Genomic DNA, 26,373 nt, shown 5'->3' on the forward strand with positions numbered 1-26,373 from the left:
CCAAAATCCCAAGGGAATTGGGTAAAAACTCACGGCACAAAGTGGAGGGAAAGTGGCTGATTTGCAATGCAAGGCAAAGGTCTTCTAGAAAGGTTCTAAGCGCCATTTTTGTAGGAAAGGATTATGTTTTCTAGAAATCTGATTTTAAGCATCCTAATATAGCTAGGAATCCTCCCAAGTAGCTGAAATATAGATGGATCAGGATTAGGATAAGATAGGATAGGATAGGGTTTGGATAATGTTTTGGATAAGGTTTCTTCACTTGAGCTGATTCTTTGGCTTTAACTTCCCTTCTTCAAGTAGGAAACCTTGTTTGAGTAGGAAACTTCAATCTTCTAGGAATCCAAATTCACTTAGGAATCATTCTTCCACTAGGAATCCTTCTTCAACTAGGAATCCATATTTGACTAGGATTTCATCTTCAATTAAGCACTTTCCCACTTCAATTAGGAAACTTTGCATCTTCAAGTCTTCAACTTTGAAACACATTCCTAGCTCTTCAATCCTTCAAATTCGTCCATTCTTTGTGCTCCACATGCATGAGCTCCATTCTAGCTCAATTTTGCTCCAAAATGCTCCAAATTGCATCTTTTTGCTTACTTTGTCTTTAAAACCTGAAAACACATGAAAATAGCTTAAAAGACTAACTTAACTACGAAAACACAACATAAATGCATAAAAACTAACTAACTAAGGTGCATAAATATGCTCCTATCAAGCTCCACCTTTCATAAGCATGTGAAGCTTCCCCCTTCAAGGGTGTGTGATGCTCAACCTTCATAAATATGTGAAGCTTCCCCCCTTCATGGGTGTGTGAAGCTTCACCCATTGTCAACATGTGAAGCTTCGCCCTTCATGGGACTCTAAAGCTTCACCCTTTCATATTTTGATTTTACACAATGGTAGTTGAAGCTAGTCATAGAACCCCATAAATCGATTTTGCTTCGCACAATATTGAAGGTTCGGAGAACCATATCATATGATTTTGATTTGCACAGTCTTGATCAAGAGTGTGCAAGGCTTTCTACATTTTGTAGTTGTATCTTACATAGCAAAGTTTTTGTTGGCCTTTTCCACATGCCAAAATTAATTAATAATTAATAATTAATAATTAATTAGTTATTAATTACTTTTTTTATGTTTTTTTTTCTTGTAGATTTTTTTTGGCATCTTTTTTTTTTAATTAAGAACGAAAAAAATATGGTTGAAGCTTTTGAGACCACAAAAAAGATTTTGCTCCACACACTCTTGAGCAAGAGTGTGCAAGGCAAACCACCTATTGTAGTAGTTGAAGGTTCGGAGGAACCAAATAATATGATTTTGCTTCGCACACTTTTGTTGTGCTCTTGAGCAAGAGTGCCCTAGGCAATTTTTGTTGGGTTATTCCCTGGTTGTTGAAGAGTTCTCCAACTCGGCACAATATAATTTTTCCTTGGACACTAGTGTGCATAACCCATCGAAACTTCCCATTTACCATGGTTGGTAAGTGAAGCTAAGATATAATAGTCGCATGTTGTCAAGTGTGGCTTTATAGGCTATCGAAGCTGGTGACTTCAAAGTCCATGTAGATGTTGGAGTAGAAAATGTTTGATGCTTTCATAGAGCCTATATATGACTTTTTTTTTCAAACCATATCCGTGGAAACCCAACTAGATCTCGATAGAAATACTTGAGGCTTTTGAATAACCCAATATTAGCTTCATTCGACCCATATGCTTGGGAGCCTAAATAATTTTTCGAAGCTATGATGTTTGACCTTCTGGTCTGGTTGAAGGATACATTAATAATGCTTCATATTGCATGTTGCAAATTAAGTCACTGAAGAGTTGAAGCTTATGTGTTGCTTGAGCTCTAGAAGCTAAATAAATTGATTGACCTTCCAACGGTGCCTTTGAGAACCCACACCGGGGTTGTAATGTTTGTGTTGTCAGAGAGGGAAATGTTTAAAGCAGATGTAAAAGGACTAAAGAGCTTTGGTAAGCAACCGCTACATATATTAATGGCAATAATCTTGTAATAGTTTGACCTTTGTATACTGCATGTAGTTTGCTGGGTTAATAAAGCTTCAAACTTGTGAGAGAGACCTGTAGAAAATTTGAGGTCGAAGCATTAGACATGCCCTAAGCTTTTGTTGGCTTGTTGAAGTGTCGCGTAATGTTGGCACCCTTATTGACTTGTAATAAGACTTTGTTGTTGACTGTAACCTTTGTTGGTTTAAGTGCTACCTTAGTTGGGTTGAGTTAAGCTGGCTTATGCCCTTTTTGAGTTATAAAGCTTCATAGTTTTCGATTATTTGTGAATGCTACGAGTTCATAGGTGCGAGTTGTACAGTTTGTCACCTAGTTGGTGGAAAGAATAGTGAGTTGCCGAGACAAAAGTGTTTATTAAAGTACTAGATGTACCCTCTATCACCTGGTTGGTGATACGAATACGAGTTCCTTCATCACCTGGTTGGTGTAAAGAGTGGCAAGTTGCCAAAGGAAAAAATTGTTTATTAGAGTATGGGTTGTACTCTTCGTCACCTGGTTGGTGATACAAAAGTGAGTTCATTCATCACCTGATTGGTGGAAATAGTGGCAAGTTGTCAAATGACAAAATTGTTTCTTAGAATACGGGTTGTACCCTTCATTGCCCTGTTGGTGGTAAGAGTGGTGAATTGTCAAAGCTCATTGTAGCACATGTTTGTGTTAAAGTATGCATGTTGAAGCTCCGAGCTAGAGTATAGAGGTAGTTAGAGTTAGATTGTCATGCTTCAAACCTGGGGTCAACGAAAAAATATGACCCCGCACCCGGCTCAAGAGTAAAAATGAAAGTAAAAATGAAAAATCAAACTTCTCTTCTATAAATAACTCTAGAATCCTTACAGGGTGTACACAAATAAATAAAAACTCCTCAATCTCTAGTTTAACACAATCTCAGCTAGCCTACCTTTGTTTAAACTTGTATGAACCTGCAAGGTCTAAAATGTATTGGGTAAGCGAAACCAAATCTCAGTAGAGACATAAGTCTTATCAAGGATTATTGTCATGGCTAAACCAAGTGTCATGCTCACATAAATCAATTATAACATGTTATCAAACATAGATTATTCATCATGAATGTAGCTTAACTTCAACTACCCAGCCCGTTAACTTATATAATAAAACATGCGGACCTACATGTCCCATACCATGCATTTTACCACTGTAGAGGTGGTCCAAATGCTATATTATATAAACTAACCCCCATAACTCATTCAACCCAAATTTCCCATTTTGTTGGTCATCATGTTCTTCTCTCGATTGCCAGAATCCCCACTACTTCATACCATTTCTATAATTTCACTTTTGCCACCCTTGTTGGTCCCTACGAGAGTCGAACTCAACCAAACAAAATATAGTTCCATTTCCATAACCCAATCTCGAATATTCCAATTAAATCCTTCCACTTCAATATGCAATGACATATGCATATAATCATCATCATAATATCCACATTATCAACAATAATAAAAATCATATTCCAATATACAAAATTATATCAATTACAGAGATATATCAAATATAACACATATTTCACAAAGTTTAAACAAGACAAATACCCCAATGGTGATAAGTTCCCAAAGAAACCCTTACCTCAAATACGAAGCTAGAACCTAACTTTATGTTCCAACCCAAGTGCCAAGCTCCACGAACAATTCCAAATAATCCACATATCCCTCAATAGATAGCTAGAACCTCAGCAAGACAAGCCATCCTACTGATCACCACACACCTTAAGCTTTCTAACCCTAAACACACACACTCACTCTCTATGTGACAATTCCATGCATTGTATGCCATTATCATACATTGAGCTCACCTAATTCTCGACTATATAATTGCTGCACTTGAAACTAAGGAGGTGTTACTTTTATTTATAGGTGAAATAATCCAAAATCTCTTCTTCCTCATTGGATGAAATGGGCGGCATAAACTCCACATTGGATAACCTTTCCCATTACTTTGACAGCTCCTACTTGTAAAAGTATGAGTCACAAACACACTTATCTATTGTATGAAACCTTAATGACACCTCCACCTTAATCCTTCCAACTTAAAAGCTTAGTCATCATACCATCTCCTAATATAATGGTAGCAATGGATAGGTTTATAATTAAGAAGGTTCTACTTTGCCGTGGAAACGTGTATAGTATTAGCTCCACCTTAAACAATTAAAATCCTCTCATGCTAATATCAACACTTGCTTAATCGTAAAATTGCCAACACCAAATTCAACTAACCAATTCATCTAATCAATATATACTCATTTGAAAAATACGGTTTCTCATAATCTACCCTCCTTCAAAAAATTTCATCCTCGAATTTTACTAAACCGTACTCCGAAAGTCTATGTCACTAGCTCATTTCAATTCAACATATTTAACTGGCTCCACAGCATCTCCCAAGGATGGCCTACGATGCATATTATCTGAGGGGAACACGCTTTTTCAACCGCGGTAGTATGATTGACGGGCCCAAATCAAACTTATCTTCTATAAATAACTCCAGAATCTTTATAGTGTGTATAAAAATAAATAAAAACTCTTAAATCTCTTGTCTAACACAATCTCTGCTCGCCTACCCTTCTTTAAACTTGTAGGAACCTATAAGGTCTAAAATGTATAGGGTGAGCGAAACCACAGCTCAATAGGGACATAAGTCTTATCAAAGATTATTGTCATGGCTAAACCAAGTGTCATGCTCACATAAATCAATTATAACATGTTATCAAACATAGATTATTTATCATGAATGCAGCTTAACTTCAACTACCCAGCCTGTTAATTTATATAATAAAACATGTGGACTTACATGTTTCATACCATGCATTTTACCACTGCAGCGGTGGTCCGAATGCTCTATTATATAAACTAACCCCCGTAACTCAATCAACCCAAATTTCCCATTTTGTTGGTCATCTTGTTCTTCTCTTGGTCACCAGAGTCCCCACTACTTCATACCATTCCTATAATTTCACTTTTGCTACCCTTGTTGGTCCCTGCGAGAGTCGAACTCAACCACACAAGATATAGTTCCATTTCCATTACCCAATCTCGAATATTCCAATAAAATCCTTCCACTCCAATATGAAATGACATATGCATATAATCATCATCACAATATCCACATTATCAACAATAATATAAATCATATTCCAATATACAATATTATATCAATTACAAAGATATATCAAATATAACACATATTTCACAAAGCTTAAATAGACAAATACCCCAATGGTGATAAGTTCCCAAAGAAACGCCCACCTCAAATCCGAAGCTAGAACCTAACTTTATTTTCCAACCCAAGTGCCAAGCTCCATGAACAATTCCAAATAATCCACATATCCCTGGATAGATAGCTAGAACCTCGGCAAGACATGCCCATCTACCGATCATCACGCTCCTCGAGCTCTCTAACCCTAAACACACACACTCTTTCTGTCTACGTGAACAATTCCATTCATTGTATGCCACTATCATACATTGATCTCACATATTTCTCGGCTATATAATTGCTGCACTTGAAACTAAGGAGGTGCTGCTCCTATTTATAGGTGAAATAATCTAAAATCTCTCCTTCCTCATTGGATGAAATGGGTGGCATAAACTCCACCTTGGATAACCTTTCCCGTTACTTTAACAGCTCCTACTTGTAAAAGTATGAGTCACAAACACACTTGTCTATTGTGTGAAACCTTAATGATACCTTGACCTTAATCCTTCCAACTTAAAAGCTTAGTCATCATGCCACCTCCTAATATAATGATAGCAATGGATAGGTTTATAATTAAGAAGGTTCTACTCTGCCATGGAAATGTGTATAGTATTAGCTCCACCTAAAACAACTAAAATCCTCTCATGCTAATATAAACACTTGCTTAATCGTAAAATTGCCAACACTAAATTCAAGTAACTAATTCATCTAATCAGTATATATATAGATACACAATCATTTGAAAAATATGGGTTCTCACATAGACCAAGTGTTTTAGTGTTAGGAATGTAAAAGATTTAGACGAAATTTTCTGAATTGCCTCTTGATTAATATTTGCTGAATGACTTATGTTTCAAAGGATCTCAAACGGCTAAAGTTCATAACATTTGTAATGCGTTTGCTTTCTTATAATAGTCTTTTCTTTAGTACCCAATCCCCCATTTCGAAAGAGCGAGGCTTGAATCTAGAGTCATAGTAGTCGAAGGTATGTTCACTGCTGGTTTTCTTAATACGAACCCTTATCCCTTTTTTTGTAATGAGCTTGCTGAGAGTAAAAATGTTATTAGAAACAATCAAAGTTTTTAAGTAAAATTGCATTGTTTATGGACTTTAAGAGAAGAAAAAGGGATAAGGATCCTCTCCTCTCCGGAGCAACTCACTCCAGATTTAAGGGATCAACTAATCTTGGCCCTTTGGGATATGATCTTGCGGTCAAGAATCAACTTCCAATTTTTTTACTTTTTTTCCGTGCATTGCCTCTCGTCAGAATTACAGCCCCTTCCTACCAACCGCAGCCTCTTCCCTACTCTCACATGCTGCCAACAAGGATACCGTCCCAAATATTCCACAACAAAACCGATTTCATCCTCCATTTTTATCAAGACACCCACCACCCATCCCAATTTTCAACCCCCAATTTCAACCTCAAGCACAATGATCTGTCGACCCTAATGAATTAGACCACCATCCAGCAAACCAACTGCAATCTTGGCCGCCGCATCACCGCCTCGACTCCGACGGATTTAGAAGTAGCACACTGAGAAGTAATGGAAGATGATAAAAGCACCTTGGTATGAAAGACTTAGAAATAAGAATACAAAAGTAAAAAAGGAATTTAATTGGGGTAGGCTGGGGTTGAAGAAGATTGAGAAGATGCAGGCAGGGGTGGTGGGTGATCGGAGTGAGTAAGAAAGAGAAGGGTTGAGGGGGAAGAGAGAAAAGGCAAGAGATGGCAGCGGAAAGAAAGCCTCGTTTGACATGAAACTAATTTAGCCGTTGGATTTGTAGAAACAAATGGGATCATTCCGTTTGGATGATCATAATGAAACTGATCTAAAGAGGATCTGCATCCAAGAAAATGGTCTTGGATTGCTAAGTTCAAGAAGAAATAATATTAAAATATTTTAACTTAACTTAAAATAGTTAATATTTTTTGTACCATATTTAGGGCCTCTGTATTTAGACCTCGTATAAATACTTAGGGGACTCAAATGTAATTATGTAATAAATGAAGGGGCAATATGTAATAAGTGAGGATCCCTTATTCTATAAAAGGACTTCTCACTCTCCTCATTGGGGGAGGTCAAGGTTTAGGCTATGGGAAGAGAGAAAACATCTCAGAAAGGGCAAACACAGAAAATAGGCTAGAGAGCACACTGCCTCTAGCCTTCTTGTATATTCACCATTCAGAGTGAAACAATATCAACATCAGTGTGGACATAGCCCAAACATTGGGTGAACCACGATACATCTTGTGTTCTTTACTTTCTTGCAGATTCACAGTCGGATTTATGTTGTTCCAAGACCCCTTCGGTTTTGTGTATCAACATTTGGCACCATCTGTGGCAAACGACACAAAAAGCTATGTCGGTTTGTCTTTCATTTTTCCATCTCACCACCGTGAAACCTCACCACAACATCCATTGTGAATCTGTAAAAACCCAAGAACCAAACACCCGCAGAGTCACTGCAAAACCCATATCTCAAAAATGCAGAAATGAAAACTCCTAAACTCAACCACAGTTTCTTTTCTCTCTCTCTTTCTCCCCCCCTAATCCTTGCAAGTCTGCATCTTTTTCTCTTTAGTTCCATTGCAATACAGACCTCAAGGTTCCTTTAATTAGCGGGTCCCTGTTTATCTTCTACTTCTAGCTACTCTCTCTCTCTCTTAGTGGCTTACGGTTTGGTCAAGCTTAGTTTTTTTTTCCCTCCGGCTGCTTCTTCCACAAGATCTTATCCCACTCTGCTTAAAAACAAAGCTTAAAATTTTTCTTTGAGAAAGTGAAAGAAAAAAAGAAAGAAAAATTCTCAGAATTTTCCCAGAAAAGTTACGTGAGCACTGAGAGCAGCAGTGTATGTATAATGGTCCTCCAACATCCAATTCTACCTTAACCCCATTAATTCAAATTTCCATTGTAGCAAGTAGTGCACCGCCAATCATGGATTCAAATACCCACCAACATAATTCTAGGTTGCTACAACATAAGGTTTCCACTGTAGCAAGCAGTGCACCGCATATCCACAGCCGCAGCCACAACAGCAGCAGCTACAACAGAAATCCGTCAACTTGAATATTTCTCTCCTCAACCAATCCAAGAAGCCTAACGTCACCGACTCCAATATTGGAGGATGTGACATTCAAAAGTAAGAAATTCGAGAAGCAATAGAACTGCCGCTTACTCACCACAAGTTATACAAACAGACTGGAACTGCCTTCGAATTTGTACAAGATCGATTCGATTGGGGCTGAGATGAAGAATGGAGTTCTGAAGCTGGTGATTCCGAAGGTGAAGGAGGAAGAGAGAAATGATGTATTTGAGGATTCCCAGGTTCGAGAGCCATGTAATGGGCATCCAGCTCGAAGCCACCTTTCTCCCGCACACCAGGACCATCGCCGACGTCGACTATATCCGACCTCTACATCGTCATCGCCAGCACCCGACAGATCATTGGCAAGTCCAGGCTCGATCTCCTACACCACAAGCTTTCCTCTGCAAAAGTACATGGGTGACACTGTAAAAGCAAGGAATAAAGAGAGCAGACCATAATTTCGTCAAAAAGAGAAAAAGAGAGAAGGTTTTTTGAAAAAGAAAATCTGACTCTTATTAGTTAAAGTGACGGTGAGTCCTTCATAGTAACGTGGGCTGGGTCATTGGCACGAGTTTTGTTTCTTTTAATGCATTAGTGCAAAAGATCAACACAGAAGGCGCTGCTTTACAGGGTTCTGGATAGGTGGGGCTTGCTTTAGACAAAAAATTGAAGGAACTCGTGGTTGAAACCACTGTAAATCAGATGAGGGGAAACGCATGTTCCCACGATGCCCATTTTCTGAAAAAGCCAGGGGAAAAACGGAGATAAGATTCTTTCCTTATAATAATTCTATTATTATCTCTAGTATTGTCAACCGCTATCAGAAAGGAAAAAGAAAAAAAAACTCACAGGTACATGCAGAGAGTAACTTGTGTAAAATGGGGTGGAAACGGTGTCATATATATAGCCTTCTAGGATTGTACTATCAAAGTATGAGAGACCATGCTTGCTGACCAAACCTGCCTCTACGTGAAGGTTTCCTCCAACAGCTGGACCGCTGAGGTTGATGTGAAGGGAGAAATCTCGCTGTTGCCAAGTTCTAGCAGTTTTTTTTTTTTTTTTGAATGATGTGATTTACTTTTCTTATCTTTTGGAGACATCTGTATAACCCCACTAGAGGGTAATCATAAATAAAGAAAGAAGGCAGCATGCCAAAAAAAAAAAAGGCAAAATGTCGGCAAGTCCAAAATAATAGGCTGGATATTATGTGGAGGGCAAAGGTCCATATGCCCAAAAGAGCCAGACCCTATGGCTTCAAACTCCAACCTTCATCCCTCCACTTAAGGTTCACCCTTTATTATCACCAACCAGGTGATCAAAAGTACGTCTAATACTCCAAAATTATTCAGTAGCCTGCTACTATTATCATTAACTAGGTGATCAAAAGTACGTCCAATACTCTAAAATTATTCAGTAGCCTGCCGTTATTATCACCAACCAGGTGATCAAAAGTACAACCCGTCCTCCAAAAAATCATACATGAGCATCACTCACGACAATCACCATCATACATGAGCATCACTCATGTCAATCATACATAAACATTCATAAGTATCACTCATGTCAACATCCATGAGTATCACTCATGTCAATCAACAAAAACATTCATGAGCATCACTCATGTCAATCAGCTTCGAAAGCTTCATTTACAGAGCTCTAGCTTCAAAAGCTTCATTTATAAAAATCCAGCTTCGAAAGCTTCATTTACAGAGCTCCAGCTTCGAAAGCTTCATTTACATAGCTTTACCTTCAAAGCTTCATTTACAGAGCTCCAACTTCGAAAGCTTCATTTACAGAGCTCCAGCTTCGAAAGCTTCATTTACAAGAGCTCCAGCTTCGAAAACTTCATTTACAAAGCTCCGTCTTCAAAGCTTCATTTACAAAAGCTCCAGCTTCAAAGCTTCACTTTCAAAGCCTCACCTATAAAACTTCATTTTCAAAACTTCACCTACAAAGCTTTAGTGCATGGTATACAAAGACTGCCTCCGAACAACCGCCATTTCGGCCCATACATGGATTGAATTTGAAGTCTCCAGCCAACAAACTCTATTGACTGAAAACTTGGGGGACTATACTATGTACCATATATTGGGCTTCCGCAACTAGGCCTCATGAAAAATATTTGGGGGACTTAGCCCATTATTATGTACTGAGGAGCGAACCCTTATTCTATAAAAGCGACTCCCTCACTTTCATTAAAGAGCACCCATTATTCATGTATTAAGGAGCGAACCCTTATTCTATAAAAGGGACTCCCTCACTTTCATTAGAGAGCACCCATTATTCATGTATTGAGGAGTGAACCCTTATTCTATAAAAGGGACTCCCTCACCTTTATTAGATAACATCGCCGCCAGCTGAGCAACCGCCTCGCCGCGAGCATCACTCCTAACCCATCACTTATTTAATGAGGAGCGAGCCCTTATTGTATAAAAGGGACTCCCTCACCATCATTAGAGAGCATCGCCGCCTGCTGAGCAGCCGCCTCGCCATGAGCATCAACTCTAGCCCATTATTTATGTATTGAGGAGTGAGCCTTTATTCTATAAAAGGGACTCCCTCACCTTAAACGCCACAAGTTTAGCCAACCAAGGCAACATAAGCCACAAGCCGAGCATCCTCGCAACATGTGCTACTTCTAGTTGAGCATCATTTCACATTGAGCACCGCCTCATATCGAGCATCAATTCTAAACGACATCTAGTTACTTCGGCCCACACATTGACTGAATTTCAAGTCTCCAGCCAAAAGACTCTCTTGGCTGAAGACTTGGGGGACTACTGTTTGTACCATATTTAGGGCCTCCGTATTTAGACCTCGTATAAATACTCGGGGACTCAAATGTAATTATGTAATAAATGAAGTGGCAATTATTTAATAAGTGAGGAGCCTTTATTCTATAAAAGGACTCCTCACTCTCCTCATTGGGGGAGGTCAAGGTTTAGGCCATGGGAAGAGAGAAAACATCTCAGAGAGGGCAAACACAGAAAATAGGCTAGAGAGCACACTGCCTCTAGCCTTCTTGTATATTCACCATTTAGAGTGAAACATTATCAACATTAGTGTGGACGTAGCCCAAACATTGGGGTGAACCACGATACATCTTGTGTTCTTTACTTTCTTGCATATTCAAGGTCAGATTTACGTTGTTCCAAGACCCCTCCGGTTTTGTGCATCAACAAATATTGTTGGAAGTAATGGCTAGCCAAATTAACATTTAGGTCATTTGGCTTGTTACAATAACAAATTTTTAAGTAGTATCGTTGGAGATGCTCTAACAACGAATGTAATACAAGTATAACATTCCTTGCCTACATGAGATTTAAAAGTGCATTTCAGTTGTTAATGGCATCCCCGGTATAAGAAGAAAAATTATGAATATTGTATAGCATTATTCTTAGTTAAACCTTTAATTTACTTTTCAAAGTTGCCCCCACTACGAAGCAGTTTTTTTTGCCCACCTTTATAATCACTTAAGCAACAAATCATTTATTTTCATAACTTAAATGAACACTATAATCTTTTGGGTTATTGACTTAAACCAAATTTTCTAAACAAAAAAAAAAATAAAATAAAATATTAAAGACAATACATAGTGTTAATTATGTGATGAACTAACTACAATTCCGAAGTTTTGGTTTGCAATGTTCTAGCCGATGGCGTAATATTTAGATTAATAAATGACCTTTGGCTTCACACTGAATAATTGTTAAGCACTCTAGAAGATAGACTTTGTCAACTCCATATACGCTTAATTATATTGTTAGGATATTGATTAGTTGATGTAATAGGTCATGATATTTCTTAATCAAAGAAACAAACACGTTCCATGGTTGCTCTTTGTTTATGTGAAAACAAGTTTTCCTATGCGATTTAATTTTTCTACGTCCAGAACATACACAATATTTTGACCTTCAGCCGTTGGGATCCTTTGTAACATGATATTTCTTAGTAAAAAAAAAAAACAATCTTATGAAATTGTTTAGGTTGGGTAAGTTTTGTCTTTAATTTACCGGGCAATTTTGCATGTGTCCCTCGCGCATAATTTTCTACTAGAAACATAAGTCGGGCCCACCAACTAGTGCAAGAATAGCTACAAGCCCAAATCTAAAAGAAACTTCAAAACATGAGACATTACAATGTAAGTGGCTAAGGGCTGATTTGGTATTGCTGTGCTTTGAAAAAAACTGCTGTGAGAATAAGCGGTTGTGCTGTGAGAATAAGCGACTGTGAAATAAATCAGCAGAGTGTTTGGTAAATTTTTTTGTAAAAGTGCTTTTGGAAAAAAAAAACAGTCTAATAGTGAGTCTTTTCATTAAAGGAGCACTGTAGCTCTGTGTGCTTTGAAAAAAAGCCAGTTTTCCAAAGCTGCAAATAGCAGCTTCAGCTTTTTCTTTTGGTTTCAGCTTATTCTCACACCAGCTTCCAAAATAAGCCTTTTTTTTTTCAGTTTACCAAACACCTAAAACCTTCACAGCTTTTTTTCATGGGTACTTTTTTTTTTTAAGCACCTCACTCCCAAACCACCCCTAAGTGAGTAAGAAAAAGGGGAAATTTAGTTAAATATTTCAACCAAAAAAAAAAAGTGAAATTTGTTGTAAACTTTCCTAGTTTAAGTGTGATTGTGTAAATCCTATATTAGATTTGATTTTAGTTAATCTTTCCTATATGGACTTGTATTCCTTGGGGATGAAGGATTTTCTCCCTCTTATTACTATAAATAAATGCACTATGTAGGGGAAATAACACACACATTCCTCTACACAATTCTACAAACACATCTCTCTCTCTTCTCTCTTTGTTTCCGGCCCTCTTCCCTTTGTTAGATAAGATAGGCCACAACACGTTATCAGCATGCTTCTACCACTGTGCTTAGGAATCTGATGTGGGCATCAAACCAATTCATCTGTATCATCATGCAATCAGGTTCTTCCAAAACAACGGTTTTTATTTCGATCTTTTTACAGCCCAGATAGCATGACCATTTACCATAATGCATGATCCAACTTTACGTTTTTCGAATTTTAGATTCTACATAAATTGTGTATGCATTATATTCATACTTGTTGAATTATGTGAATTTGATATTGCCATGAATTGCATCAAATATATGTCCATGCATTGAATTATATATTAATATACATGCAATTGAATTGAATAAAAATAATAATTTGGATTCGTTTGAACCCAAACCCTTAAAGCCGAGACCATGGAGCCCACAAGTCTCCAAACCCAGAACCCGATGCCATCACCAGCGTCACCACTGATTTCTGACATAAGCATGGATTACAGCCATGCCTAGCCACCACGGCTGCTTTCTTGACGACCTGAAGTCGTCCCTATCGAAATAATGGCTGAGATTTTTTTTGTTTTTTTGAAATCTCGTCGGAGTTCAAAACCCTTACTTGAACCTGAGGGTTTCTTGGTTCGTTGACATTGAGTTTTGACTCCCCATTACCTAGGAAGAGGTTCTACGGTGAACCATAGCCCCAGACCGCTGCTAAAAATGACGAGTCTGGCGTACTTCCCAGCACACAGTTGGGTTGTTCTTCTGATCCAAAAACCAAGCCATTTGGGCTTTGGTTTTTATCGGCCCAAATCAAAACCCAGATTTGGCTTTTGGGTTTATTGTCGCAAGCCTTATCTCTTGGCCCACTTACGATGCTAACCCAATTGGGCTTTGGTGTCCCCGTGTCTTGCGACGCACTGGATTGCATCCTCCCTTGGGTTCACCTGTCTGCACTGCACACGATCCCAGCTCGCTGCTGGAGGATCGGTGCATTGCTCCACGCTGCACCGGATATGTACCCTTTCATGGGCTCTCCTTTGGATCCGGCCTGCTTTTTACTCTTTCACCTTGGGCCTGCAGCCCACCTGAGACAATTCTAGCCCAATATGGGTCTGGACATCACAGCAGAGATTTGTTCAGCCTACACGTGGGCTTTGGCCTATGTTTTTAGGCCTCGAGCTTAAATTGTTTATTATTTTTAGACAATTTGGGTTTTATATTTTTTCACCCACACTTTAAATTTGGCCCAAAGTCCAAATAATTAATTCAATTATAATTATAGACCTGAAGTTCTATTTGAATATTCTCTTGTTGCATATTTTTGTGTTTATATTTGTGTTTGTCTATAGGAACATATGAACCTGAAGTTCATAATTATTTCGAAACTTGAAGTTTTTACAAACATGCGTTGTTTGAAAACCTGAAGTTTTCCTTAAAAAAATCACCCATGAAAACCCGAAACTTTTTCATGCGAATTTTAACCAATACATGTCTATTAGAACTTAAATGTTCTACTCCTATGTCAATGGATTGATATTTTTCATGTCGAATTTGAACAAACCCGACTTCAACGCTTTAAAGGTCTCTGGAAGGAACTACCTCAAGTGGGTCCAAGATGTGAAGCTCCACCTCACTGCAAGGAATTTGCGTCCCGCCATTGAAGATGAGATGGACAACCTAGTTGGCAAAGCTGAGAAAGCCACTGCCATGATCTTCATTAGAAGACATATTTATGATGCCCTGCAAATTGAGTACCTTGCTGAAGAGGATCTACAAGCACTATGCGTTGCTTTGACTGATCATTTTGATCACCAAAAGGACATCTTCTTGCCTGAAGCAAGACATGACTGGTAGCATTTGCGCTCCTCAGACTTTAAGTATGTGAATGAATATAATTATGAAGTTTGTCGAATCTAATCACTTCTCAAGTTTTGTAACGAAACTTTGACTAAAGATGATATCCTCGAAAAGACCTATTTGACATTCCCTGCTACTAATATTGTCCTACAATAACAATATAGAGCTTAGAAGTTCACTAAGTTCTCGGATTTGATCTATGTTTTACTTCTCGTTGAAAAGTAGAATCAGCCGTTAATGAAAAATCATCAAGCTCGACCTACTGGGGCGATTGTTGTACCTGAAGCACACTATAACATGAACCAACGCCCAACACGCCAACAGAGGCATGGTAGGGGTGGTAAGAAGCCACCCCGTAAAGGTCAACAAAGCCAAGGCCCATCTAAGGGAGGAAACAAATCCCAGAAGCACCCTAACCTCGCTCCCAAGGCCCCAATCTTAAAGAATAAGTGCAAAGCACCTGAAATCATGGATGCAGACATGTGCTATTGCTATGGTTCAAAGGACCATTGGTCCCGTGTTTGCCGAGCTCCCTAGAAGGTTGTAGTTGAATATCATTTTCGTCGTAAGAAGTTCGAATCAAACTTTGTGCAAGTGGAAGAACTAGAAAGTACCAAGATGAAGGTTTCTAACTTTCAAGAGGCCGTTACCCCTATGGAAGATTAGAATCTTAGACATAAACTATTTTTCTAGTTGAAATTTAGATAATGTGGCCGAATTCCACCTAGTGCCGAACCCCCTTGTGTTTTTGGTTAATTTTGAACAATTTTCCTTTATGTTTGAATTATTTGTTGGTGATTTGCTTTTGGATATTAAGTTTTTAATTAATTTCCGTCCTTGAATACTTAAAATTACTGGTGGGGAAGTTAGTTATCTGGTAGATAGTGCAACCACACACACCATTTTGCATGAACACATCTATTTCACTAACTTCATACCCAAGAATGCACCTCTGACAACCCTCTCAGGGCCATCCAACCTGATTGAAGGATACTATAAGGCACGTATAATGTTGTCTATTGGTACAATTTTGACCATTGATGAAGCACTTTATTCTCCGCGTTCCGGAAGAACGTTGTTGAGTTTTAAGGACATCAGAGATAATAATTACCGCACTGAAACCCATGTAAAAAACGAAGTTGAATTTCTGTGTATAACTTCCTACGAATATGGCCAGAAGTGTATTCTAGAGAAGATAGTGCGTATCTCGAGTGGTCTGTATACTACGATCATATGCCCTATAGAGAGCCACTATATGGTCGGCCTTACCTCTGGGACCGCACACGACATTACACTTTGGCATGATCGTTTGGGACACCCTGGATGAATAGCGATACGCCGTATCCTCAAATCATCACATGGGCATCCATTAACTAGAAGTTTAGGTTCGATTCAAGGAATCACATGTCAAACATATTCAATGGGAAAGCTTATTACTAAGCCTTCCTATGACAAGATTCGCTTGAATCCTTCCATTTTTCTACAAAGGATTCAGGGGGACATTTGTTAACCAATTCACCTTCCATTTGGACCATTTAGATATTTTATGGTTTTGGTTGACGCTTCCATACGTTGGTCACACGTGTGCTTGTTGTCCACAAGGAATGCTGTATTCTCCAAACTGTTGGCTCATGGCTCACCACCCTGATTTTCCGATCAAATATATTCGATTGGATAATGTTGGAGAATTCACACCAAAAACTTTTGATGACTATTGCATGTTGGTTGGGGTTGAAGTTGAACATCCAGTACCTCACGTTCACACCCAGAACGGCTTGACAGAGGCATTCATTAAGCGCTTACAAATGATTGCTCAATCGTTGGTCATACGTACTAAGCTCCCGATCGCTGCTTAGGGCCATGCAATATTGCACGCAGCCATGTTGGTCTACCTGAGGCCAGGTTGTCTATTTGCTGATTTTGCCACCCTTAAGTACAAAAATTAGGCCTTAGCGAATGATGAAAATCTATGTTGGATATGATTCTCCTTCGATTATTCGTTACTTAAAACCCTTGATAGGTGATCTGTTTACCGCTCGTTTCACGGATTGTCACTTCTATGAGACAGTTTTCCCGTCGTTAGGGGATATAAGAATTTCAACGTTCTTGAAGAATGACACGAATTATCGTGGACGACTCTCACTTTGTCTCATTTAGATCCCCTCATTGGTCGGTCTGAAATTGAAGTGCATCGCATATTAGATCTTCAAAGCATAGCTTAGAGCATGTCAGATGTTTTCACCGATCCAGTGCGAGTGACAACATCACATATTCCAGCTGGGAATGTGCTTGTAAAGACGGATGTACCAAATGTACGACGGACTTCCCTCCTAGAGGCCCAGGATGCCAACTTTGGTGATCCATATACATTAGTAGCTAGCCAATCATCTTCCTTTACACAAAAGCGTGGCAGACCTTTTGGTTCAAAGGATTCACACCCCTGGAAGAGGAAACCCACGACATAGGCCCTTGAAGAGCCTACCGTGAATCCGACAGTCGCTTACTCATTCTATCAAACTTATGAGGAAATTCTAGATGACGGAAGCATAATTGAAGAGACGAATCCACCTCTTGAGAATCGTGAGATTTCGATATATTATGCTAGCTTAGATGATGTGTGGTGTAGAAATGAAATGATCGTCGATGATACATTGGCATATGCAGTAGCTATTAAGATCATGTTGAGTGATGGCATTAAACCCCGTTATGTTGATGAATGTCGACGTAGAACCAATTAGTCAAATTGGAAACAAGCAATCCAAGTCGATATTGATTCGCTTGCGAAACGTAAAGTGTTTGGACTTGTATCTTCTACTCCTCCACATGTGAAGCCTGTTGGCTACAAATGGGTTTTTGTTCAGAAGTGTAATGAGAAGAACAAAAGTGTGCATTATAAAGCTCGTCTTGTTGCACAAGGCTTCTTACAACTCCTTGGGATTGACTATGATGAAACTTATTCACCCTATGGATGTGATTACTTTTAGCTACCTTATCAGTTTGGTAGTTTCAGAAAAGCTGAGTATCCACCTGATGTACGTAGTAACTGTGTGTCTCTATGAGGATCTTGATACAAACATTTATATGAAAATTCCCAAAGGATTTACATTGACTGGATCAAATATTTCCAAACCCTGGAACACACTCTCAATTTGGCTGAGGTGTTCACTCTATGGTTTGAAGCAATCCAAAAGAATGTGGTATAACCGTTTGAGTGAGTATTTGGCTAGTTAGGGATATGTGAACAACGAATTATGCCCTTGTGTTTAAGAAGTCACATTTTGGTTTTGCGATAATTGCAGTATATGTCGACGACATGAACCTTATCAGAACTCCTGAAGAGCTCGCGAGAATTGTCGGGCACCTGAAGTTGGAATTTGAGATGAAAGATCTAGGAAAGACTCGATACTGTCTTGGTCTCGAGATAGAGCACCGTTCAGATGGAATCTTAGTACATCAAGCAAACTACACCCAGAAGGTGTTGCGCCGCTTTAACGAAGATAAAACGAAGCCTTCGAGTACTCATATGATCGTTCGATCGCTAGATGCGAAACGAGATCCTTTTTGTCTGAATGAAGATGATGAATAGATTTTGGAGCCTGAAGTTCCTTATCTAAGTGCAATAGGGGCATTATTGTACTTAGCTCAATGCACTAGACCTGACATCTCCTTCACTGTTAATCTTTTGGCAAGATACAGTACTGCACCAGCATGCAAACATTGGACTGATGTTAAAGACATCTTTTGCTACCTTAAAGGTACTACGGATTTGGGCTTGTTCTATCCCTACGAATCCTCGAGTGATGCCGCACCTCTTATCTCAAGTCGATTCTCGCCTTATTGGTTATGCCGATGCAAGATACTTATCTGATTCATATAAGACGCGCTTTCAAACGGGCTATGTTTTTACCGTTGGAGGCACCACAATCTCTTGGAGGTCAACTAAACAGACCTTAGTTGCCACTTCATTTAACCATGCTGAAATTCTCGCCTTACATGAAGCAACTTGGGAATGCTTTTGGTTGAGAGCAGTTATGGACTATATTCAAAGCTTCTACAATCTTTACCCCGTTGTGGATGTCTCGACGTTGATTTATGAAGACAACTCAACATGCATCGAACAACTCAAGAAAGGTTACATCAAAGGAGACAACACCAAGTACATTGCACTGAAGTTCTTATTCTCACATCAACAACAAGAGCATCAGAAGATTGAAGTCACGCAAATTCGTTCACAAGACAATCTAGCAGACCTCTTCACCAAATCACTACCGAAGACAACGTTTCATAAGCTTATTCATGGAATTGGTATGTATAAACTTTCTGAGTTGTAACATTGCTAGTTCTCTTTGAAATTGTGTCAAACTCAGGGGGAGTATCCTGAAGTATACTTGCTTGATCTTAATGTACTCTTTTTCCCTACGATTAGGAGCTTTTTTCCCACTGGGTTTTTGCTACCTAACTAGGTTTTAATGAGGCACCCACCATGGGCTGATCATATCCCTGATGACATCCCATAAACGTTTCATTTGACTTTGCATTACTCACACATTTTTCCTTAGACTATGGATTTTTACCACAGCCATAGGGTTTTTTTTTTGTGAGACTTACTTCCTTATACAAGTTCCTACCTTATTGAGAATAACATGTTCCCATAATTAGTTCCAAAAAGTTGACTTCCTCAACTTCTACATGATGTTGAATCTACCTTGAGTATTTACAAACTCAAGGGGGAGTGTTGTAAACTTTCCTAGTTTAAGTGTGATTGTGTAAATCATAGATTAGATTTGATTCTAATTATTATTTCCTATATGGACTTGTATTCCTTGGTGATGAAGGATTTATTCTCCCTTTTATTACTATAAATAAAGGCACTATGTAGGGGGAACAACACACATTCCTCTACACAATTGTACAAACACATCTCTATCTCTTCTCTCTTTGCCGCCGGCCCTCTTTTCTTTGTCAGATAAAATAGGTCACAACAAAATTTAATTTTTTGTTCAAATTTTAGTTAATAATATTACAATATATATAAGTATGTAATATTATATTATCTTATTAATACTGGTTCGGTACGGTGTTACCATTGATAATGATTTTGAATATCATTACCTACCGGAAATGTATGATTCGGACAATTACCGTACCATTGCCATTTTGTACAAAATTTCGGTACAATTTGATATGGTACGGTAATTCGGTTGGCATGGTATACCAACCGTCCATCTGGTTATTTGCAAACACCTCCCTTGTCCTTATGGATTGGGATTAGTTAAATTTGTACAAACCCAACCTCTCCTTGAATTCTACTCCTCCAACCCAAGCATGTTTTAAACCGAAGTGAAACAACATTCAATTTGTGGTCTATTGAACTTCGCCCATTTCCAGCCTAACAATGTTGGTCCCACAAACGTTCTTTTCACAATTTTCCACGTGTTCTTAATCATAGAATGTGGAACCCACACATCAATTAAGTGGGTCCAATTCAGAGAACTCTACTACATAAACGACTCGGATTCAGTTCGAATCTAGTAGACGACAAATTCGATGCTTGTACCTTAACCAAACATTTCACTCCTCCTAGTGTAAAATATACAGTAAAATATAAACATCCCTACCCTTCATCCCTCTCTCTGCGGGAAGGAAAAAGAGAAAGCAAAATGCAGACTGTGAAGAACTTGAAGATGTTTTTTAACTGTAAATAACTGAATCAGTAGAAAGCAACAGTTGGATCACGAAACAGTCACGGAAGACGAATTGGCCAAAGGGGTTGCCGAATCTGGATCCGAAATTGGGAGGTCCAAATGACGGATTCGAATCTGGAGTTGCAGGAATCGGGTTGGGAGGAGCTGAGGAGAGAGGCCAGGAAGATTGAGGGAGATCTTGATGTGAAGCTCTCTTCTTACGCTAAGCTTGGTGCTAGGTTCACACAAGGAGGTTCATTTATTCCAACTGTGATCTTAATGTGATTAGTTTTTCAATGGAAGTTGTTAATTGCTTAATTATGTGTTTTGGGTTTCGTTACTTCTGTGATTTGTGCATTGCATTTTGGTTATGGAAGGATTTGGATTGGTGGGTTGTGGTAGTCAGGCGAATTGTAGTGCTATGAAAATTCAGTTTGTAGGAAGCTTTGTTTATTGTGCTAGTTAGGAATAATGGGGGTGGCTTAGTTGCTAAAATTTGGAGGAAAGGGAGATAATGTATGTTTTTACTTTCTGTTTATCTGAATAGTAAAAGTTTAGTTTGATAGGTATTGTTAATTCGTAATTGTGAAGTTTGGTAATGGAGAATGGCAGTGGTTTCTTGAGTTTTTATGAATGAGAGAATTTTAGTTTCCTTCTAGTCAAACTGAGATCTTTTGTTATATATTTAACTATTTTAAAGGGTAACCATTGTTGTGATCATTATTGGACGTATGTGTAGGGCGACTGAGTTTCACATCTTTCGGCATTTGCATTCTTTAATAGAAGCTTTCGTGATCCTTCTTCGAGTTATAAACATTTTCTTAAACTTTGTTTTCTGTTATGAATGAAGTTGTGTTATAATGTTTTTTTCAATGCTTTTTCTTTGGTATGTTTGTTAACGATAAGTTCATCGCATTACAAATGGGATTTTTGACGACCAAATAGATAAGTTTTTCTATAAGAGGGATTGTATTAGTTGGTTGATACTAAGAACTGTTAAGATTTTAAGTAGGTTGCAGTGTGCATCTCAGGAATTTTGTTAATTTAGAAATCAAAGGCTGTCTTCTTATGGAGCTTTCAGTTTCATTTTTTGTTAACTAGACCCTTCTTAAGTGTTTGTGAAGAAGTAAATAAGCTAATAATAAAGGAGAGAATTGAGTTTCCTGGTTATCGCATGACATGAAAGCAATTGTTGCATGATGCAGGAGACTGTTAAAATCAGGATAGCTAACCCATTAAAGTTTTCTTTCCTAATGCTTTAACTTTTAGCTTCTGCTAAACATTATGGCCCTAATTTTGATTATTTACTATTGAAAGCATACTTATTATCAATGAATTAACCGCCTTTATAACAATATACATTTTGAAATCAGGTTATGTGGAATCTGGGTCACCATCTGTTAGCAGGTCATGGAAGTCCATGGAAATGGAGATCCAGTCGTTGCTTGAGAAACTTTTGGATATAAATGATTCAATGAGTCGATGTGCTGCATCTGCTACACCAGCTACTTCTGTAACTCAGAAGCTAGCAAGGCACAGAGACATACTTCATGAGTTTACCCAGGTTCACCTTTCTTGGACCTTCTACTTTTGGTTTTCAAATTTCTAGTGTCTTGTTCTGTGTTTTCTCCTCTGCTGCAACTTATAGCTAGCTTCAAATAGTTCTTCATATTTGGTGCATGATAGTACATGGAGATTAATAATCTTTGCATTGTTGTGGCTAGGATATGCTAGATCGTTTTACAATTGTTACAATATATAATTGCATGAAAAAACTAGTGTCAAATAGTACCATATTCTAAAATGATCTTGCATGTCATCAATGGTCCCAAACCATACACAAGTTTCATATTTGATTAATAAATAATTGAATAGTAATACTTGTGTACTGGTGGAATGATATAATTTATCGTTTTGGAGTTTCAATCCTGAATCTGACTTGACCTGGAGTTTGAAACTCTTGAATCATTTTGAATGGAGCAAGGTGCCTCTTAAAGAATCCTTTCTCAATTTGTGTTTTTGGCACAGCCACATGTATCTTAGGTTCATCCTTAATATTATTGAAGGTGTGAAACCTAGTCGCAAACTTCATTAGGCCCTGATTATAGACATCTAAAGCAAATCTTGCATTTTGACTCGATAAGCACTTTGTGAGTTGAGGTTGTCCCATTTGCAGCTTTGAGTGAAAATTTTCTTCTATTTATCCCCCGGTTTTTGGGGTGAGGGAGTAAATTAATGTTAGAGCTAGAAGCCATGATAAAAATGATCGTCATATTCATGGAGGTCTGGTTCAAAGGGTAATGGTTTTGTTCTTGAAGATTGAGCTCTGGTTGAATCGTAACCTTAACCTGAAGTTAAATTAGGTTCTGTATATATCAATTTTAACTTTTGATGAGGATTTAATAATCTGGCTTTGGTAAGACATTGGAACTTGATTTTCCCATCATTCAAATGGATACTTTTTCTGGAACATGCATGAATCATCTTGTGGTCACTTAGAATGCTAGAATCACCCCCTCCTTCTACCACTATTTGTATTTATAAAAGAGAATTTTGTTTTTAGCTTTGTTTTGTTTGACATTGATATATTTACTTCTGTAATTAGCATTTTACTATCTGATTGAAATCTTTTCCATTGTGAAAATGGTGATCGTCTCTTTAGGAGTTTAGAAGAATCAAGGGGAACATAAATTCATTGAGGGAACATGCGGAGCTTCTGACTTCAGTCAGGGACGATATCAGCGAGTACAAGGTGAGCATGGTTAGAACTCTGATAATTATTATAGTTTGCATGTTGTTTTTCCCTTTTTTTTTTTTGATACCTTTCTTGTCTTTTTGTCTTGATTGCTGTATGCTCTTTTTTTTTTTTTTTTTTTTTCTTTCTAAAATCAGGTTTGTTTTACCTCTCTTCTTGCAGGCATCTGGGATTATGTCACCAAGAATGCAGATACTACGGGAAAGAGCTGCCATCCATGGAAGTGTGTCACATGTAAGTTTAAGTGCTATTTGGGGATAATCACATGTTAGGTTATGAACCAACACAATTGCATTTTGTGCATTTCCCATGGAACACTTCCCCCTTTTCTTTCTAAAGTTGGGTCTAACTGAGGCTTATCGAGTCTACGGGCTACACAATTGGAGTTCCTCTCTTCCATTCCACGAACCCTTAGTATACAGATTTTACACCTTCAAACAGGCTGTAATTTACTGCAAAGTAGCAAATGTGAATGTTGAAGTGTTGAGGGGAACTCAAAGTTGAATAACAAACTGTTCACCAGTTAGGATACTACAGATTGAAAGTGTGCCCACAAATTTTCCTTGGATCGAATATCTGGCTACGTAATGCTTGTGATCCATTCCTTATGCCGATTTTCTTGTCTTAGAGTTAGATAATCCCCCAAGTCGATGGTATTGGAGTTACAAGTAGGATGTGCTTGGCCGGGTGATTCTGACATTGGTGGTAGATTTTTTTGCACTTTCTGGTGGGTGGTTTTCTATTGTGAAATAGTTTCTCTTTCTTAGCAGTACGTGCTTATTTGATGTGGAATATTTACGGGAGTAGGAATAGGATAACATTGAAGGTTGTGAATTGCCTTTGTGTAATCTTATTTTCAGAAACCTCATATTTTAGCTGCCCTCCAACCTGCAAATTTACTACAGTCAATTCGTGGTTGGAGAACCACCCACTGTTTCTTTGAAATTTAGAAAGAGGAAGAACATATTTGATCCTAGCCATTAAATGAAGTATTTTGGAATCTGCATGAAACCTTACATATTAGACCATATAGTTTGGGCCCGGAAAAATAAGAAGGAAAAGATGAACTTTCCCATCCAACCAATTTTGTTTTAGGATGGTGATTTGCTAGCTAGTTATCAACCATGGTTGGTCCCTTAAATCTAAGGTAGAAGGTCATACATGGTGGATGATTGTACCAAGATCCGAAAAGTAGTGCTTTAAGCTCCCCTAATTTTGGCATGATGCATCCTTTGCATCAAAGCAGCACTCATGACACTTTTTTTGAAGTACTCTATATTTCTACCAATGTTTTACAAAACTCGCCTCAGGGCGAGCCTAGGCGCCCTTGGAGGCGGGGCTTCACCATTTTCGCCTCTGTTTTGTGGGAGTGTGTGAAATACTCGCCTAGGCTTGTCGGGGCGCGCCTAGGTGCCTGAGGCGTCAACTGGGCGTCAACTAGGCGTACCTTTTTCATTTTTAGGTTGCAGAAATCTGGATTTCTTTTAGTTGCAGGGCTGTTTTTGAGTTGCAGACCAAGAAACTGGCGAAGGAGATGGAGATGGAGATGAAGACAGCGGCTAGTGTTTTTTAGGCTGAGTTTGTTTTTTAATTTTTGTCTTTAAATACCCTATAAATACTCCACTCAACTCTTTATTTTCGTCATTTATTTCATTTTAAATACCTTATAAATACTCCACCCCATTTATTTCATTTTAAATACCCTATAAATACTCCACTCAGCCTTTATTTCCTTTTAAATTACTTATAATTGCAACATTAAGCCTTTATTTTGCTTGAAATTTTCCTATAATTGTGACCATTCAACCTTATTTTCCTTGAAGTTCTCTGTAATTGCTTACAATAAAATAAATAATTATAACATTTTGACACTATATGACATAGTTTCCAAGTACAACTAGACTTAGTAATAAAGAAGATGATATTATCTTTGATTTAGTTATAGTTATATTTGTTTTTACAAAGTATTATATTGTTATAAATATACTTACATATAATATATATTTAAATTTTAGGTTCCATGAGGCTTCGCCTCACGCCTAGGCCGGGCTTCCCCTCGGACGCCTTGCCCACGCCTCACGCTTTTAATACATTGATTTCTACGTATTGGTTCGCTGCACTCGGAATTAACTTTTTCTCCTATGGTAATTATTGGACTCAGTTTCTGCCTTCAATTGAAAGTCAGTCGTGGGAAGTCCTGTTTACAACAACAACAACAACAACAACAACAACAAAGTGTTATCCCACTGAGTGGGGTCGGCTATATAAATCCAACAACGCCATTGCGCTCAGTTTTGTGTCATGTCTTCAGTTAGATCCAAGTAATCTAGTTATTTTCTTAGAGTCTTTGTCCAATTCTTCCTGGGTCTTCCTTTACCCCTTTGGCCCTAAGCCTCTGTCTCATAATCGCATCTCGTGGAAAGTCCTGTTTATCTTTATAAAATAAAATAAAATCATCTTTGATACATATGTTCATGTCTGTGCAGATAGATGAGGTGATTAGTCAAGCTCAAACAACAAGGGCAGTCTTGGGCTCTCAAAGGGCTCTGTTTGGAGATGTTCAAGGGAAAGTGAAAAATCTAAGTGACAAGTTCCCTATAGTCCGTGGCCTACTCGGTACTTTTTGAAACAATTTACGCTATTCATTTCTATCTTCTGATGTGACTTTATATCCATCTTCTGTTCACTTTTTTCTTCGCAGGTTCAATTCGAAGGCGGCGATCAAGAGACACACTTATTTTGTCTGCAGTCATTGCAGCTTGTACCTTGTTTCTTATTATCTACTGGCTTTCAAAATAATTATACAAGTGAGATCTGGCGATACAGAAAGTTATAAACGACGGTACCTCTCTAGGGATTTTTGCTTCTGTAATTTCTTGGGACAAATTGTTTATATGTTTCAGAAGTTTGTGGTACCTTTTCTGTGGTGCCATTCCAGTGAATTATTTTTATGCTTCTATA

At 38.2% G+C, this 26,373-nt stretch overlaps 1 protein-coding gene across 2 annotated transcripts; it reads left to right on the top strand.

Moving 5' to 3' along the window:
* The first annotated feature begins 20,503 nt into the window (after positions 1-20,503).
* Positions 20,504-26,373, top strand: LOC103418404 (Golgi SNAP receptor complex member 1-2). 2 transcript variants are annotated; one of them, XM_070816983.1, is made up of 6 exons: positions 20,504-20,910; positions 22,031-22,221; positions 23,320-23,409; positions 23,575-23,646; positions 25,899-26,028; positions 26,114-26,373. In XM_070816983.1, exons 1-6 carry the CDS (start codon positions 20,778-20,780, stop codon positions 26,209-26,211), a joined length of 714 nt encoding a protein of 237 aa, XP_070673084.1. In that variant the 5' UTR covers positions 20,504-20,777; the 3' UTR covers positions 26,212-26,373. The 2 variants fall into 2 exon arrangements, with proteins under 2 accessions (XP_070673084.1, XP_070673082.1); XM_070816981.1 differs by having other exon boundaries at positions 20,508-20,910; positions 25,899-26,012.

This window comes from Malus domestica, chromosome 02 (assembly GCF_042453785.1).
Source record: "Malus domestica chromosome 02, GDT2T_hap1".
Lineage (NCBI taxonomy): Eukaryota > Viridiplantae > Streptophyta > Magnoliopsida > Rosales > Rosaceae > Malus > Malus domestica.

Bases quoted from the DNA above. Each gene is read 5' to 3' on its own strand.
- LOC103418404 (XM_070816981.1), top strand. From the start codon at position 20,778: ATGACGGATTCGAATCTGGAGTTGCAGGAATCGGGTTGGGAGGAGCTG. The intron at 20,911-22,030 runs GTTCATTTATTC...TTTTGAAATCAG, and splicing joins TGCTAGGTTCACACAAGGAG to GTTATGTGGAATCTGGGTCA. The intron at 26,013-26,113 runs GTCCGTGGCCTA...TTTTCTTCGCAG, and splicing joins TAAGTGACAAGTTCCCTATA to GTTCAATTCGAAGGCGGCGA.